This window comes from Somniosus microcephalus, chromosome 4 (genome assembly GCF_052327205.1).
Source record: "Somniosus microcephalus isolate GS21.2 chromosome 4, FLI_Smic_1.0, whole genome shotgun sequence".
NCBI lineage: Eukaryota > Metazoa > Chordata > Chondrichthyes > Squaliformes > Somniosidae > Somniosus > Somniosus microcephalus.
Genome location: NC_140990.1, coordinates 3,031,150 through 3,050,069, shown reverse-complemented (window position 1 = coordinate 3,050,069; position 18,920 = coordinate 3,031,150). Strand labels below are relative to the sequence as shown.

Below are 18,920 nucleotides of genomic sequence, written 5' to 3'. Positions count from 1 at the left end.
TTATAAAATTCTGACAGGACTGGACAGACTAGATGCAGGAAGGATATTCCCGATGGTCGGGGAGTCCAGAACCAGGAGACACAGTTTAAGGATAAAGGGTAGGCCATTTAGGACAGAAATTTCTTCACCCAGAGAGTGGTGAACCTGTGGAATTCTCTACCACAGAAGGCGGTGGAGGCCAGTTCATTAAATATATTCAAGAAGGAGTTGGATATATTTCTTAAGGCTAAAGGGATCAAGGGATATGGGGAGAAAGCAGGGACAGGGTACTGAGTTTGGATGATCAGCCATGATCTCATTGAATGGCGGAGCAGGCTCGAGGGGCCGAATGACCTATTCCTGCTCCTATCTTCTATGTTTCTATGTTTTCTCTCCCTCCTTTCTTAAATAGTGGGGTTACATTTGCTACCTTCCAATCCACGGGAACCGTTCTAGAATCTATGGAATTTTGGAAGATGACAATCAATGCATCCACTATCTCTATAGTCACCTCTTTTAAAACCCTAGGATGTAGGCCATCAGGCCCATGGGGATTTATCGGCTTTCAGTCCCATTAATTTCTCCAGTGCTATTTTTTCCTAATACTAATTTCTTTCAGATCCTCATTCTCGCTAGACCCTTGGTTCTCTGTTATTTCTGGGAACTAGAGGACTAGAATACAAGGGGGTAGCAGTTATGCTGCAGCTGTACAAAACCCTGGTTAGACCACACCTGGAGCACTGGGAGCAGTTCTGGGCACCACACCTTCGGAAGGATATATTGGCCTTGGAGGGAGTGCAGCGTAGGTTTACCAGAATGATACCCGGACTCCAAGGGTTAAGTTACGAGGAGAGATTTTACACAAACTAGGGTTGTATTCTCTGGAATTTAGACAGTTAAGGGGTCATCTGACCGAAGTTTTCCAGCTAGTAAGGGGAACAGATAGAAACTATTTCCGCTGGTTGGAGAGTCTAGGACTAGGGAGCATAGTCTAAAAATTAGAGCCAGACCTGTCAGGAGTGAAGTTAGGAAACACTTCTACACACAAAGGGTGGTAGAGGTTTGGAACTCTCTTCCGCAAACGGCAATTGGTGCTCGATCAATTGTTAATTTTAAATCGGAGATTGATAGATTTCTGTTAACCAAAGATATTAAGGGATATGGGCCAAAGGTGGGTATACGGAGTTAGGTTATCTTCCATGTTTCTATTATATTCAAGAAGGAGTTGGATATATTTCTTAAGGCTAAAGGGATCAAGGGATATGGGGAGAAGGCAGGGACAGGGTACTGAATTTGGATGATCAGCCATGATCTCATTGAATGGCGGAGTGGTCTTGAGCGGCCGAATGGCCGACTCCTGCTCCTATCTTCTATGTATAGAAACATAGAAACATAGAAACATAGAAGATAGGAGCAGGAGTAGGCCATTCGGCCCTTCGAGCCTGCTCCACCATTCAATGCGATCATGGCTGATCATCCAAATTCAGTACCCTGTCCCTGCCTTCTCCCCATACCCCTTGATCCCTTTAGCCTTAAGAAATATATCCAACTCCTTCTTGAATATATTTAATGAACTGGCCTCCACCGCCCGCTGTGGCAGAGAATTCCACAGGTTCACCACTCTCTGGGTGAAGAAATTCCTCCTCATCTCTGTCCTAAATGGCTTACCCCTTATCCTTAGACTGTGACCCCTGGTTCTGGTCTCCCCGACCATCGGGAACATCCTTCCTGTATCTAGTCTGTCTAGTCCTGTTAGAATTTTATAGGTTTCGATGAGATCCCCTCTCAATCTTCTAAACTCCAGTGAGTATAAGCCCAATCGACACAATCTCTCCTCATACGTCATTCTATGTCACAGGTCAGCCATGAATGGCGGAACAGACTTGAGGGGCTAAATGGCCTGCTCCTGTGCCGATGTTTCTCTGTTCATGCCCTCTCTATCTGCTGCATGGAATTTGACCCCAGGGTCCCTGAGGGTGTTAGGAGAATGGGTCCTTCCCTCTCTTCCCCCCCATCCCCCCCAACGGCCAGACGAGCACTAACCCAACACTTGTGTCTCCCCCACCTCCCGCCTCCCCATCCCCATCTTGCCCCCCAACAGGAGCAGGACAACTTGACCGACGCGGAGGAGCGCTGCGACCAACTGATCAAGAACAAGATCGGGCTGGAGGCCAAGGTCAAGGAGCTGACCGAGAGGCTGGACGAGGAGGAGGAGATGAATGCCGAGCTGACCGCCAAGAAGAGGAAGCTGGAGGACGAGTGCTCGGAGCTGAAGAAGGACATCGACGATCTGGAGCTGACCCTGGCCAAGGTGGAGAAGGAGAAGCACGCCACCGAGAACAAGGTAAGAGGCCGCGTTGGTTATCCGCTCGTTTGCATAATGAGGCTCATTTGCATATGGCCACGGCGCTCGGAGTAACGAGGAAGACACTTCGGTGAACTCAACTCCGCAGCGCCACCTCCTGGCCAGGTCCTGCAACGGCAGCGTGACCGTTTACATAGAGAGTTTCCATTTGAAGAGTTTACATAGGAATTTTCAATGTTAAACGTTGCTGTTGAAAAAAATGTGACCCAAAAATTGTGATGACAGGCATGCGCTCGCTGTGTGTGATGCGGAGAGGAGAGGGGGAAAGACACACGGTTAACTCAGCTCCACCACACCTGGCCAAGCCATGCAATGACCAGCGTGACTGTTTACATAGAGATTTTCTATTCGAAATATTTACAGAGGAATTTTCAATGTTAAAAACCTTACCCAAAACTCGTGGCGACAGAAAGATAGACAGGAAATGTGACACGGAGTAGGGAGAGAGGGAGATACAGTTGGTCAAGTCAATCCCCACAGCGCCACCTCTTGGCCAAGTCCAGTAATGACCAGTGTGACTGTTTACATAGAGATTTTCCATTCTAAGTGCTTGCGTCAGCAGTTTCAATGTTAAACATTGACGTAAAAATGCGACCAAGAAATCACGATGAGTACAATGTAAGGAAATGTGAGGTTTTCGTAGGAAGAATAGAAAAACAGAATATTTTTTAAATGGTAAGAAACTATTAAATGTTGGTGTTCAGAGAGATTTGGATGTCCTCGTACAGGAAACACAGAACGCTAGCATGCAGGTACAGCAAGCAATTAGGAAGGCAAATGGCATGTTGGCCTTTATTGCAAGGGGGTTGGAGTATAAGTGTAAGGAAGTCTTGCTACAATTGTACAGGGTATCGGTGAGACCACACCTGGAGTACTGGGCACAGTTTTGGTCTCCTTATCTAAGGAAGGATATACTTACATTAGAGGCGGTGCAACGAAGGTTCACTAGATTGATTCCTGGGATGGGAGGGCTGTCCTATGAGGAGAGATTGTGTAGAATGGGCCGATACTCTCTGGAGTTTAGAAGAATGAGAGGTGATCTCATTGAAACATATAAGATTCTGAGGGGGATTGACAGGGTAGATGGTGAGAGGTTGTTTCCCCTGGCTGGAGTGTCTAGAACCAGGGGTCACAGTCTCAGGATAAGGGGTCGGCCATTTAAGACTGAGATGAGGAGGAATTTCTTCACTCAGAGGGTTGTGAGTCTTTGGGATTCTCTACCCCAAAGAGCTGTGGATGCTCAGTCATTGAGTACATTCAAGGCCGAGATAGATAGATTTTTGGACTCTCGGGGAATCAAGGGATATGGAGATCGGGTGGAAAAGTGGAGTTGAGGTTGAAGATCAGCCATGATCTCATTGAATGGCGGAGCAGGCTCGAAAGGCTGTATGGCCCACTCCTGCTCCTAATTCTTATGTTCTTATGAAAGATAGACAGGAAGTGTGCTCTTTGTGTGATGTGGACTAGCACCACAGCGCTACCACCTGGCCAAGTCCTGCAATGACCAGCGTGACTGTTTACATAGAGATTTTCCATTCTAAATGCTTACATAGGTAATAAGGTGAAGTCTCTCTTCTCACGGTGAGGCACAGCTCATGCAAACACCAGAGCCTTTAGTTGGGATATTAAAGGGTAAGGGGAATGGGTGGGAGAGTGGGATTAGACTCAGTTGGATATTAAAGGGTAGCGACCAGGGATGAGGGACTTCAGTTACATGGAGACACCAGAGGAACTGGGATTGTTCCCCTTAGAGCAGAAAAGGTTAAGTGGAGATTGACCAGTATGGTACCCAGGATAAGGGACTTCAGTGATGTGGAGAGACTGAGATAAGCTGGGATTGTTCTCCTTAGAGCAGAGAAGTTTAAGGGGAGATTGACCAGAATGGTACCAGGGATGAGGGACTTCAGTTACGTGGAGAGACTGGAGAAGCTGGGATTGTTCTCCTTAGAGCAGAGAAGGTTAAGGGGAGATTGGCCAGAATGGTACCAGGGATGAGGGACTTCAGTTATGTGGAGAGACTGGAGAAGCTGGGATTGTTCTCCTTAGAGCAGAGAAGGTTAAGGGGAGATTGACCAGAATGGTACCAGGGATGAGGGACTTCAGTTACGTGGAGAGACTGGAGAAGCTGGGATTGTTCTCCTTAGAGCAGAGAAGGTTAAGGGGAGATTGACCAGAATGGCACCAGGGATGAGGGACTTCAGTTACATAGAGAGACTGGAGAAGCTGGGATTGTTCTCCTTAGAGCAGAGGAGGTTAAGGGGGGATTTGATAGAGGTGTTCAAAATCATGAAGGGTTTAGATGGAGTAAATAAGGAGAAAGTGTTTCCAGTGGCAGGAGGGTCGGTAACCAGAGGACACAGATTTAAGATAATTGGCAAAAGAACCAGAGGGGGAGATGAGGAGAAATATTTTTACACAGCGAGTTGTTGTGATCTGGAATGCGCTGCCTGAAAGGGCGGTGGAAGCAGATTCAATCGTAACTTTCAAAAGGGAATTGAAGAGGAAGAAATATTGCAGGGCTATGGGGAAAGAGCCAGGAATGGGACTAATTGGAGGGCTCTTTCAAAAGGGCCGGCACAGACACAATGGGCCGAATGGCCTCCTTCTGCACGGTATCATTCTACGATTCAATGCTTGCAGGTGAAGAACCTGACGGAGGAGCTGGCCGGTTTGGAGGAGATCATCGCCAGGCTGACCAAGGAGAAGAAAGCCTTGCAGGAAGCTCACCAGCAGACCCTGGATGACCTTCAAGGGGAAGAGGACAAGGTCAACAGCTTGACCAAGGCCAAGGCCAAACTGGAGCAGCAAGTGGACGATGTAAGTATCTCCACACACCCTGGTGACTGAGCACCCCCCACACACAGAGCAGGAAAAGCCCAGGCTCCATCAGTGGCCTGTGCCGAGTGAGCTGATCTCCCGTCCGACCGTCCCTATCTCCGACCCTTATCTCCGGCCGTCCCTATCTCCGACCCTTACCTCCGGCCGTCCCTGTCTCCGACCCTTATCTCCGGCCGTCCCTATCTCCGACCCTTACCTCCGGCCGTCCCTGTCTCCGACCCTTATCTCCGACCGTCCCTATCTCCGACCCTTACCTCCGGCCGTCCCTATCTCCGACCCTTACCTTCGGCTGTCCCTGTCTCCGACCCTTATCTCCGGCCGTCCCTATCTCCGACCCTTACCTCCGACCGTCCCTATCTCCGGCCCTTATCTCCGGCCGTCCCTATCTCCGACCCTTACCTCCGGCCGTCCCTGTCTCCGACCCTTATCTCCGACCGTCCCTATCTCCGACCCTTACCTCCGGCCGTCCCTATCTCCGGCCCTTATCTCCGGCCGTCCCTGTCTCCGACCATTATCTCCGGCCGTCCCTATCTCCAACCCTTACCTTCGGCCGTCCCTGTCTCCGACCCTTATCTCCAGCCGTCCCTGTCTCTGACCATTATCTCCGGCCGTCCCTATCTCCAACCCTTACCTTCGGCCGTCCCTGTCTCCGACCCTTATCTCCAGCCGTCCCTGTCTCCGACCATTATCTCCGACCGTACCTATCTCCGACCCTTACCTCCGGCCGTCCCTGTCTCCGACCCTTATCTCCGGCCGTCCCTTTCTCTGGCCCTTATCTCCGGCCGTCCCTGTCTCCGACCCTTATCTCCGGCCGTCCCTATCTCCGGCCCTTATCTCCGGCCGTCCCTATCTCCGGCCCTTATCTCCGGCCGTCCCTGTCTCCGACCATTATCTCTGACCGTCCCTATCTCCGACCTTTATCTCCGGCCGTCCCTGTCTCCGACCCTTATCGCCGACCTTCCCTATCTCCGACCCTTATATCCGGCCGTCCCTATCTCCGACCCTTACCTCCGGCCGTCCCTATCTCCGGCCCTTACCTCCGGCCGTCCCTGTCTCCGACCCTTATCGCCGACCTTCCCTGTCTCCGACCCTTACCTCCGGCCGTCCCTATCTCCGACCCTTACCTCCGGCCGTCCCTATCTCCGGCCCTTACCTCCGGCCGTCCCTGTCTCTGACCCTTATCTACGACCGTCCCTATCACCGACCCTTACCTCCGGCCGTCCCTGTCTCCGACCCTTATCTCCGACCGTCCCTATCTCCGGCCCATATCTCCGGCCGTCCCTGTCTCCGACCCTTACCTCCGGCCATCCCTATCTCCGACCCTTACCTCCGGCCGTCCGTATCTCCGGCCCTTACCTCCGGCCGTCCCTATCTCCGACCCTTACATCCGACCGTCCCTATCTCCGACCCTTACCTCCGGCCATCCCTATCTCCAGCCCTTACTTCCGGCAGTCCCTATCTCCGAACCTTATCTCCGGCCGTCCCTATCTCCAGCCCTTGTCTTCGACCGTCCCTATCTCCGACCCTTACCTCCGGCCGTCCCTATCTCCGACGCTTATCTCCGACCATCCCTATCTCCGGCCCTTATCTCTGACCGTCCCTATCTCCGACCCCTATCTCTGGCCGTCCCTATCTCCGACCCCTTACCTCCGGCCGTCCCTATCTCCGACCCCTATCTCCGGCCATCCCTATCTCCGGCCCTTATCTCTGACCGTCCCTATCTCCGACCCCTATCTCTGGCCGTCCCTATCTCCGACCCCTTACCTCCGGCCGTCCCTATCTCCGACCCCTATCTCCGGCCGTCCCTATCTCCGGCCCCTATCTCCGGCCGTCCCTATCTCCGGCCCCTGCCTCCAGCCGTCCCTATCTCCGACCCCTATCCCCGGCCGTCCCTATCTCCGGCCCCTGTCTCCGGCCGTCCCTATCTCCGGCCCTTATCTCCGGCCCCTGTCTCCGGCCGTCCCTATCTCCGGCCCCTGTCTCCGGCCGTCCCTATCTCCGGCCCTTATCTCCGGCCGTCCCTATCTCCGGCCCCTGTCTCCGGCCGTCCCTATCTCCGGCCCCTGTCTCCGGCCGTCCCTATCTCCGGCCCTTATCTCCGGCCGTCCCTATCTCCGGCCCCTGTCGCTGACCGTCCCTATCTCCGGCCCTTATCTCCGGCCGTCCCTATCTCCGGCCCCTGTCTCCGACCGTCCCTATCTCCGGCCCCTGTCTCCGGCCGTCCCTATCTCCGGCCCCTGTCTCCGGCCGTCCCTATCTCCGGCCCCTGTCTCCGGCCGTCCCTATCTCCGGCCCCTGTCTCCGGCCGTCCCTATCTCCGACCCTTACCTCCGGCCGTCCCTATCTCCGGCCCCTGCCTCCGGCCGTCCCTATACAAAAGGGACGGTCTACACCTGTGCAGAGATGGAACTGATGTTCTCGGGGTAATTTTTGATAAAGCAGTTCGGGAGCATTTAAACTAGTATGGCAGGGGGCTAGAAACCTATGTAGTGAAATAGAGGAAAGTGAAAGGCAGACAGAAATAAATGGTAAAAGGGTGAGGAACAAAAAACAAAGGGCCAAACTAATTCATAAAAAATGTGAGCATAAAAAAAGCCTGAGGGTTTTATACCTTAATGCGAGAAGCATCAGGAACAAGGTAGATGAATTAGCTGTGGAAATAGAGGTTAATAATTATGATCTAATTGGGATTACGGAAACATGGTTGCAGGGTGAGCAGGGCTGGGAGCTTAACATACAGGGGTATTCAGTATTTAGGAAGGATCGACAAAAAAGAAAGGGAGGAGGGGTAGCATTGCTAGTAAAAGAGGGGATAAATGCAATTGAAAGGAAGGATATTAACTCAGTTAATACAGAATCTATATGGGTGGAGCTAAGAAATAGCGAGGGGCGAAAAACATTAATAGGAGTGGTATATAGGCCTCCAAATAGTAAAATAGAGGTTAGGGAGGGCATCACGAGGGAAATTAGAGAAGCGTGCAATAAGAGCACAGCTGTCATCATAGGTGACTTTAACTTACATATAGATTGGACTAGCCTAATCAGTAAAAATAATGAGGAGGAGGAATTCCTTGAGTGTTTAAGGGATGGTTATCTGGATCAATATGTCGAGGAACCAACTCGGGAACAGGCTATATTGGACTGGGTACTGTGCAATGAGAAGGGACTAATCAGTAATCTTGTTGTACGGGGACCCTTGGGTCAGAGCGATCATAACATGATCGATTTCTCACTCGAAATGGAGAGCGAAGAAATTGACTCAGAGACTAAGGTCCTGAATTTAAACAAGGGGAATTATGATGCCATGAGACGGGAACTGAGTAGGTCTGATTGGACAACGTTCCTGAGAGGACTGGAGGTAGATAAACAATGGCAAACATTTAAAGATAGAATGACAAAATTGCAAAAATTGTTTATACCAATCTGGCATAAAAGGAAATCTAAAAAGGTGACTCAACCGTGGATAACAGGGGAAATTAGAGACAGCATAAAATCCAAAGATAGGGCGTATAAAATAGCCAAAAAAAGCGCCAGAGCGGAAGATTGGGAACAGTTTAAGATAGAGCAAAGGAGGGCAAAGGGCATGATCAAGAGGGGCAAAATAGCTTACGAAAACAAGCTGGCGGAAAATATAAAAACTAACTCCAAAAGCTTTTATAAATATATCAAAAGGAAAAGACTGGTGAAAACCAAAGTTGGTCCATTGCAGTCAGATACGGGGGAATATATAATGGGAAATAAGGAAATGGCAGATCAACTAAATGCATACTTTGGGTCAGTCTTTACGAAGGAAGACACAAAAAACCTCCCTGGGATATCGGGAAAAATAGGGACATTGGCAAAGGAGGAACTGACGCAAATCAATATCTCTAAGGATATGGTGTTAAGGAAGCTAAAGGGATTGAAGGTGGACAAATCCCCAGGGCCTGATAACATGCATCCTAGGGTACTGAAGGAGGTGGCCCTAGAGATAGCGGATGCACTAAGGATGATTTTTCAGAATTCATTAGACTCGGGAACAGTGCCGATGGATTGGAGGGTAGCTAACGTTACCCCACTATTCAAAAAGGGGGGTAGGGAAAAAGCAGGTAATTACAGACCTGTAAGCCTTACATCAGTTGTGGGCAAAATGCTGGAGTCCATCATTAAGGATGAAATAGCGGAGCACTTAGCAAATGGGGACAGGATAGGACAGAGTCAACATGGATTTACAAAGGGTAAATCGTGCTTGACTAATCTATTGGAATTTTTTGAGGGAGTAACTGGTAGAATAGATGGGGGAGAGCCAGTAGATGTGGTGTACCTGGACTTCCAAAAGGCCTTCGATAAGGTCCCACATAAAAGATTAGCATGGAAAATTGAGGCTCATGGGATAAAGGGGAAAGTTTTGGCGTGGATAGGGAACTGGCTGTCAGATAGAAAACAGAGAGTTGGAATAAACGGCTCATTTTCTGAATGGCAGGCAGTAACAAGTGGGGTACCACAGGGATCTGTCCTGGGCCCCCAGCTGTTCACAATTTACATTAATGACCTGGATCAGGGAGTCGGATGCAGCATTTCCAAATTTGCAGACGACACTAAACTAGGAGGTGGGGTGGGCTCAGAGGAAGAGACCAGGAAGCTCCAGAGCGATTTGGACAGACTGGGCGATTGGGCGGATAAATGGCAGATGCACTATAATGTGGACAAGTGCGAAGTTATCCACCTTGGGTGCAGGAACGGGAGGGCAAATTATTATTTAAATGGCAATAGATTGGGAGAGGGGGAAGTACAGAGAGACCTGGGTGTTCTTGTACACCAGTCACTGAAGGCGAGCATGCAGGTGCAACAGGCGGTCAAGAAGGCAAACGGTATGCTGGCCTTCATAGCAAAAGGGTTAGAATACAGGAACAGGGATACCTTGCTGCAGCTGTACAGGGCACTGGTGAGACCACACCTCGAGTACTGTGTACAGTTTTGGTCGCCTCATCTGAGGAAGGATGTTCTTGCCATGGAGGGGGTGCAGCGGCGATTCACCAGGCTGATACCAGGAATGGCGGGAATGACCTATGAGGAGAGACTATGTAGTTTAGGGATGTACACACTGGAGTTTAGAAGATTGAGAGGGGACCTCATAGAAGTGTATAAAATTCTGACAGGTCTAGACAGACTGGATGCAGAAGGAATGTTTCCCTTGGCGGGTGAGAACAGAACTAGAGGACATAATTTAAGGATAAGGGCTAAACCATTTAGGACAGAGATGAGGGGGAATTTCTTCACTCAGAGAGTGGTGAACCTGTGGAACTCATTGCCACAGAGGGCAGTGTACGCCAGCTCATTAAATATATTTAAGAGGGAATTAGATATATTTCTACGGGCAAAAGGGGTTAAGGGTTACGGAGAGAAGGCGGGGACGGGATACTGAATTAAAGGATCAGCCATGATCTCATTAAATGGCGGAGCAGGCACGAAGGGCCGAATGGCCTACTCCTGCTCCTATCTTCTATGTATCTATGTATCTATGTATCTCCGACCCCTATCTCCGACCGTCCCTATCTCCGGCCCCTGTCTCCGGCCGTCCCTATCTCCGGCCCCTGTCTCTGACCGTCCCTATCTCCGGCCCCTGTCTCCGACCGTCCCTATCTCCGGCCCCTGTCTCCGACCGTCCCTATCTCCGGCCCCTATCTCCGACCGTCCCTATCTCCGGCCCCTGTCTCCGACCGTCCCTATCTCCGGCCCCTGTCTCCGACCGTCCCTATCTCCGACCCCTGTCTCCGGCCGTCCCTATCTCCGGCCCCTATCTCCGGCCGTCCCTATCTCCGGCCCCTGTCTCTGACCGTCCCTATCTCCGACCCCTATCTCCGACCGTCCCTATCTCCGGCCCCTGTCTCCGACCGTCCCTATCTCCGGCCCCTGTCTCTGACCGTCCCTATCTCCGGCCCCTGTCTCCGACCGTCCCTATCTCCGGCCCCTGTCTCCGGCCATCCCTATCTCCGGCCCCTATCTCCGGCCGTCCCTATCTCCGGCCCCTGTCTCCGGCCGTCCCTATCTCCGGCCCCTGTCTCTGGCCGTCCCTATCTCCGGCCCCTGTCTCCGGCCGTCCCTATCTCCGGCCCCTGTCTCTGACCGTCCCTATCTCCGGCCCCTGTCTCCGACCGTCCCTATCTCCGGCCCCTGTCTCCGGCCGTCCCTATCTCCGGCCCCTGTCTCCGACCGTCCCTATCTCCGGCCCCTGTCTCCGACCGTCCCTATCTCCGGCCCCTGTCTCCGGCCGTCCCTATCTCCGGCCCCTGTCTCCGACCGTCCCTATCTCCGGCCCCTGTCTCCGACCGTCCCTATCTCCGGCCCCTGTCTCCGGCCATCCCTATCTCCGGCCCCTGTCTCCGACCCCTATCTCCGGCCCCTGTCTCCGGCCGTCCCTATCTCCGGCCCCTGTCTCCAGCCGTCCCTATCTCCGGCCCCTGTCTCCGGCCGTCCCTATCTCCGACCCCTATCTCCGACCGTCCCTATCTCCGGCCCCTGTCTCCGGCCGTCCCTATCTCCAGCCCCTGTCTCCGACCGTCCCTATCTCCGGCCCCTGTCTCCGACCGTCCCTATCTCCGGCCCCTGTCTCCGACCGTCCCTATCTCCGGCCCCTGTCTCCGGCCATCCCTATCTCCGGCCCCTGTCTCCGACCCCTATCTCCGGCCCCTGTCTCCGGCCGTCCCTATCTCCGGCCCCTGTCTCCAGCCGTCCCTATCTCCGGCCCCTGTCTCCGGCCGTCCCTATCTCCGGCCCCTGTCTCCGACCGTCCCTATCTCCGGCCCCTATCTCCGGCCGTCCCTATCTCCGACCCCTATCTCCGGCCGTCCCTATCTCCGGCCCCTATCTCTGGCCGTCCCTATCTCCGGCCCCTGTCTCCGACCGTCCCTATCTCCGGCCCCTGTCTCCGACCGTCCCTATCTCCGGCCCCTGTCTCCGACCGTCCCTATCTCCGGCCCCTGTCTCCGACCGTCCCTATCTCCGGCCCCTATCTCTGGCCGTCCCTATCTCCGGCCCCTGTCTCCGACCGTCCCTATCTCCGGCCCCTGTCTCCGGCCGTCCCTATCTCCGGCCCCTGTCTCCGACCGTCCCTATCTCCGACCCCTATCTCCGGCCGTCCCTATCTCCGGCCCCTAACTCCGGCCCCTGTCTCCGGCCCCTGTCTCCGACCGTCCCTATCTCCGGCCCCTGTCTCCGACCGTCCCTATCTCCGACCCCTGTCTCCGGCCGTCCCTATCTCCGGCCCCTGTCTCCGGCCCCTGTCTCCGACCGTCCCTATCTCCGACCCCTGTCTCCGACCGTCCCTATCTCCGGCCCCTGTCTCCGACCGTCCCTATCTCCGGCCCCTGTCTCTGGCCGTCCCTATCTCCGACCCCTGTCTCCGACCGTCCCTATCTCCGACCCCTGTCTCTGGCCGTCCCTATCTCCGGCCCCTGTCTCCGGCCCCTGTCTCCGGCCGTCCCTATCTCCGGCCCCTGCCTCCGGCCGTCCCTATCTCCGGCCCCTATCTCCGACCGTCCCTATCTCCGGCCCCTGTCTCCGACCGTCCCTATCTCCGGCCCCTGTCTCCGGCCGTCCCTATCTCCGGCCCCTATCTCCAGCCGTCCCTATCTCCGGCCCCTGTCTCCGACCGTCCCTATCTCCGGCCCCTGTCTCCGGCCGTCCCTATCTCCGGCCCCTGTCTCCGACCGTCCCTATCTCCGACCCCTGTCTCCGGCCATCCCTATCTCCGGCCCCTGTCTCCGGCCGTCCCTATCTCCGGCCCCTGTCTCCGGCCGTCCCTATCTCCGGCCGTCCCTATCTCCGACCGTCCCTATCTCCGGCCCCTGTCTCCGGCCGTCCCTATCTCCGGCCCCTGTCTCCGACCGTCCCTATCTCCGGCCCCTGTCTCCGACCGTCCCTATCTCCGACCCCTATCTCCGGCCGTCCCTATCTCCGGCCCCTGTCTCCGACTGTCCCTATCTCCGGCCCCTGTCTCCGACCGTCCCTATCTCCGGCCCCTATCTCCGACCGTCCCTATCTCCGGCCCCTATCTCCGACCGTCCCTATCTCCGGCCCCTGTCTCCGGCCGTCCCTATCTCCGGCCCCTGTCTCCGGCCATCCCTATCTCCGGCCCCTGTCTCCGGCCGTCCCTATCTCCGGCCCCTGTCTCTGACCGTCCCTATCTCCGGCCCCTGTCTCCGGCAGTCCCTATCTCCGGCCCCTGTCTCCGACCGTCCCTATCTCCGGCCCCTGTCTCCGACCCCTATCTCCGGCCCCTATCTCCGACTGTCCCTATCTCCGGCCCCTGTCTCCGACCGTCCCTATCTCCGGCCCCTGTCTCCGGCCGTCCCTATCTCCGACCCCTATCTCCGACCGTCCCTATCTCCGGCCCCTGTCTCCGACCGTCCCTATCTCCGACCCCTATCTCCGGCCGTCCCTATCTCTGGCCCCTGTCTCCGACCGTCCCTATCTCCGGCCCCTATCTCCGGCCGTCCCTATCTCCGGCCCCTGTCTCCGACTGTCCCTATCTCCGGCCCCTATCTCCGGCCGTCCCTATCTCTGGCCCCTGTCTCCGACCGTCCCTATCTCCGGCCCCTGTCTCCGGCCGTCCCTATCTCCGGCCCCTATCTCCGGCCGTCCCTATCTCCAGCCCCTATCTCCGGCCGTCCCTATCTCCGACCCCTGTCTCCGGCCGTCCCTATCTCCGACCCCTGTCTCCGGCCGTCCCTATCTCCGGCCCCTGTCTCCGACCGTCCCTATCTCCGGCCCCTGTCTCCGGCCGTCCCTATCTTCGGCCCCTGTCTCCGGCCGTCCCTATCTCCGGCCCTTATCTCCGGCCGTCCCTATCTCCGGCCCCTATCTCCGGCCGTCCCTATCTCCGGCCCCTGTCTCCGACCGTCCCTATCTCCGACCCTTATCTCCGACCGTCCCTATCTCCGGCCCCTGTCTCCGGCCATCCCTATCTCCGGCCCCTGCCTCCGGCCGTCCCTATCTCCGGCCCCTGTCTCCGGCCGTCCCTATCTCCGGCCCCTGTCTCCGGCCGTCCCTATCTCCGACCCCTATCTCCGGCCGTCCCTATCTCCGGCCCCTGCCTCCGGCCGTCACTATCTCCGGCCCTTATCTCCGGCTGTCCCTATCTCCGGCCCCTGTCTCCGACCGTCCCTATCTCCGGCCCTTATCTCCGGCCGTCCCTATCTCCGGCCCTTATCTCCGGCCGTCCCTATCTCCGGCCCTTATCTCCGGCTGTCCCTATCTCCGGCCCCTGTCTCCGACCGTCCCTATCTCCGGCCCTTATCTCCGGCCGTCCCTATCTCCGGCCCTTATCTCCGGCCGTCCCTATCTCCGGCCCTTATCTCCGGCTGTCCCTATCTCCGGTCCCTGTCTCTGGCCGTCCCTATCACCGGCCCCTGTCTCCGACCGTCCCTATCTCCGGCCCTTATCTCCGGCCGTCCCTATCTCCGGCCCTTATCTCCGGCCGTCCCTATCTCCGGCCCTTATCTCCGGCCGTCCCTATCTCCGGTCCTTATCTCCGGCCGTCCCTATCTCCGGCCCTTATCTCCGGCCGTCCCTATCTCCGGTCCTTATCTCCGGCCGTCCCTATCTCCGGTCCTTTTCTCCGGCCGTCCCTATCTCCGGCACCTGTCTCCGGCCGTCCCTATCTCCGGCCCTTATCTCCGGCCGTCCCTATCTCCGGCCCTTATCTCCGGCCGTCCCTATCTCCGGCCCCTGTCTCTGGCCGTCCCTATCTCCGGCCCTTATCTCCGGCCGTCCCTATCTCCGGCCCTTATCTCCGGCCGTCCCTATCTCCGGCCCCTGTCTCCGGCCGTCCCTATCTCCGGCCATCCCTATCTCCGGCCCCTGTCTCCGGCCGTCCCTATCTCCGGCCCCTGTCTCCGGCCGTCCCTATCTCCGACCCCTATCTCCGGCCGTCCCTATCTCCGACCCCTATCTCCGGCCGTCCCTATCTCCGGCCCCTTATCTCCGACCGTCCCTGTCTCCGGCCCTTATCTCCGACCGTCCCTATCTCCGGCCCCTATCTCCGACCGTCCCTATCTCCGGCCCCTGTCTCCGGCCGTCCCTATCTCCGACCCCTTTCTCCGGCCGTCCCTATCTCCGGCACCTGTCTCCGGCCGTCCCTATCTCCGACCCCTATCTCCGGCCGTCCCTATCTCCGGCCCTTATCTCCGACCGTCCCTATCTCCGACCCTTATCTCCGACCGTCCCTATCTCCGGCCCTTATCTCCGACCGTCCCTATCTCCGGCCCTTATCTCCGACCATCCCTGTCTCCGGCCCTTATCTCCGACCGTCCCTATCTCCGGCCCTTATCTCCGGCCGTCCCTGTCTCCGGCCCTTATCTCCGACCGTCCCTATCTCCGGCCCTTATCTCCGACCGTCCCTATCTCCGGCCCTTATCTCCGACCGTCCCTATCTCCGGCCCTTATCTCCGGCCGTCCCTATCTCCGGCCCTTATCTCCGACCGTCCCTGTCTCCGGCCCTTATCTCCGACCGTCCCTATCTCCGGCCCTTATCTCCGGCCGTCCCTGTCTCCGGCCCTTATCTCCGACCGTCCCTGTCTCCGGCCCTTATCTCCGACCGTCCCTATCTCCGACCCTTATCTCCGACCGTCCCTGTCTCCGGCCCTTATCTCCGACCGTACCTATCTCCGGCCCTTATCTCCGACCGTCCCTGTCTCCGGCCATTATCTCCGGCCGTCCCTGTCTCCGGCCCTTATCTCCGACCGTCCCTATCTCCGACCCTTATCTCCGACCGTCCCTATCTCCGTCTCTTATCTCCGACCGTCCCTATCTCCGACCCTTATCTCCGGCCGTCCCTATCTCCGGCCCTTATCTCCGACCGTCCCTGTTTCCGGCACTTATCTCCGACCGTACCTATCTCCGGCCCTTATCTCCGGCCGTCCCTATCTCCGGCCCTTATCTCCGACCGTCCCTGTCTCCGACCGTCCCTGTCTCCGACCATTATCTCCGGCCGTCCCTGTCTCCGGCCCTTATCTCCGACCGTCCCTGTCTCCGGCCCTTATCTCCGACCGTCCCTGTCTCCGGCCATTATCTCCGGCCGTCCCTATCTCCGGCCCTTATCTCCGACCGTCCCTGTCTCCGACCCTTATCTCCGACCGTCCCTGTCTCCGGCCATTATCTCCGGCCGTCCCTATCTCCGACCATTATCTCCGACCGTACCTATCTCCGGCCCTTATCTCCGACCGTCCCTGTCTCCGGCCCTTATCTCCGACCGTACCTATCTCCGGCCCTTATCTCCGACCGTCCCTGTCTCCGGCCATTATCTCCGGCCGTCCCTGTCTCCGGCCCTTATCTCCGACCGTCCCTGTCTCCGGCCCTTATCTCCGACCGTCCCTGTCTCCGGCCCTTATCTCCGACCGTCCCTGTCTCCGACCATTATCTCCGACCGTCCCTATCTCCGACCCTTATCTCCGACCGTCCCTATCTCCGACCCTTATCTCCGACCGTCCCTGTCTCCGACCCTTATCTCCGACCGTCCCTATCTCCGACCCTTATCTCCGGCCGTCCCTGTCTCCGGCCCTTATCTCCGACCGTCCCTGTCTCCGGCCCTTATCTCCGACCGTCCCTATCTCCGGCCCTTATCTCCGACCGTCCCTATCTCCGGCCCTTATCTCCGACCGTCCCTATCTCCGGCCCTTATCTCCGGCCGTCCCTATCTCCGGCCCTTATCTCCGACCGTCCCTATCTCCGACCCTTACCTCCGGCCGTCCCTATCTCCGACCATTATCTCCGACCGTACCTGTCTCCGACCCTTATCTCCGACCGTCCCTATCTCCGGCCCTTATCTCCGACCGTCCCTGTCTCCGACCCTTATCTCCGACCGTCCCTATCTCCGACCCTTATCTCCGACCGTCCCTGTCTCCGACCCTTATCTCCGACCGTCCCTATCTCCGACCCTTATCTCCGACCGTCCCTGTCTCCGACCATTATCTCCGACCGTACCTGTCTCCGACCCTTATCTCCGGCCGTCCCTGTCTCCGACCATTATCTCCGACCGTACCTGTCTCCGACCCTTATCTCCGGCCGTCCCTATCTCCGACCCTTATCTCCGGCCGTCCCTGTCTCCGACCATTATCTCCGGCCGTCCCTATCTCCGACCATTATCTCCGGCCGTCCCTGTCTCCGACCATTATCTCCGACCGTCCCTATCTCCGACCATTATCTCCGACCATCCCTATCTCCGACCCTTATCTCCGACCGTACCTGTCTCCGACCCTTATCTCCGGCCGTCCCTATCTCCGACCCTTATCTCCGGCCGTCCCTATCTCCGACCATTATCTCCGACCGTCCCTATCTCCGACCATTATCTCCGACCGTCCCTATCTCCGACCATTTTCTCCGACCATCCCTATCTCCGACCCTTATCTCCGACCGTACCTGTCTCCGACCCTTATCTCCGACCGTCCCTATCTCCGACCATTATCTCCGACCGTCCCTATCTCCGACCATTATCTCCGACCGTACCTGTCTCCGACCCTTATCTCCGACCGTCCCTATCTCCGACCATTATCTCCGACCGTCCCTATCTCCGACCCTTATCTCCGACCGTCCCTATCTCCGACCCTTATCTCCGGCCGTCCCTGTCTCCGACCATTATCTCCGACCATCCCTCTCTCCGACCCTTACCTCCGGCCGTCCCTGTCTCCGACCATTATCTCCGACCATCCCTCTCTCCGACCCTTACCTCCGGCCGTCCCTGTCTCCGACCATTATCTCCGACCTTCCCTATCTCCGGCCCTTATCTCCAGCCGTCCCTGTCTCCGACCCTTACCTCCGGCCATCCCTATCTCCGACCCTTACCTCCGGCCATCCCTATCTCCGACCCCTATCTCCGGCCATCCCTATCTCCGGCCCTTATCTCCGGCCGTCCCTGTCTCCGACCCTTACCTCCGGCCGTCCCTATCTCCGGCCCTTACCTCCGGCCGTCCCTATCTCCGACCCTTACCTCCGGCTGTCCCTATCACCGACCCTTACCTCCGGCCGTCCCTATCTCCGACCCCTATCTCCGACCGTCCCTATCTCCGGCCCCTGTCTCCGGCCGTCCCTATCTCCGGCCCCTGTCTCTGACCGTCCCTATCTCCGGCCCCTGTCTCCGACCGTCCCTATCTCCGGCCCCTGTCTCCGACCGTCCCTATCTCCGGCCCCTATCTCCGACCGTCCCTATCTCCGGCCCCTGTCTCCGACCGTCCCTATCTCCGGCCCCTGTCTCCGACCGTCCCTATCTCCGACCCCTGTCTCCGGCCGTCCCTATCTCCGGCCCCTATCTCCGGCCGTCCCTATCTCCGGCCCCTGTCTCTGACCGTCCCTATCTCCGACCCCTATCTCCGACCGTCCCTATCTCCGGCCCCTGTCTCCGACCGTCCCTATCTCCGGCCCCTGTCTCTGACCGTCCCTATCTCCGGCCCCTGTCTCCGACCGTCCCTATCTCCGGCCCCTGTCTCCGGCCATCCCTATCTCCGGCCCCTATCTCCGGCCGTCCCTATCTCCGGCCCCTGTCTCCGGCCGTCCCTATCTCCGGCCCCTGTCTCTGGCCGTCCCTATCTCCGGCCCCTGTCTCCGGCCGTCCCTATCTCCGGCCCCTGTCTCTGACCGTCCCTATCTCCGGCCCCTGTCTCCGACCGTCCCTATCTCCGGCCCCTGTCTCCGGCCGTCCCTATCTCCGGCCCCTGTCTCCGACCGTCCCTATCTCCGGCCCCTGTCTCCGACCGTCCCTATCTCC

General features: G+C 57.0%; 1 protein-coding gene across 1 annotated transcript in view; it reads left to right on the top strand.

Moving 5' to 3' along the window:
• LOC147118181 (myosin-6-like) overlaps positions 1 to 18,920 on the top strand; it is a 128,630-nt gene that overhangs the window by 61,113 nt on the left and 48,597 nt on the right. The window contains exons 11-12 of the mRNA XM_085983672.1: positions 2,081 to 2,323; positions 4,985 to 5,161. Of these exons, the coding sequence (XP_085839798.1) occupies positions 2,081 to 2,323; positions 4,985 to 5,161 (420 nt within the window). The remainder of the gene's footprint in view (positions 1 to 2,080; positions 2,324 to 4,984; positions 5,162 to 18,920) is intronic.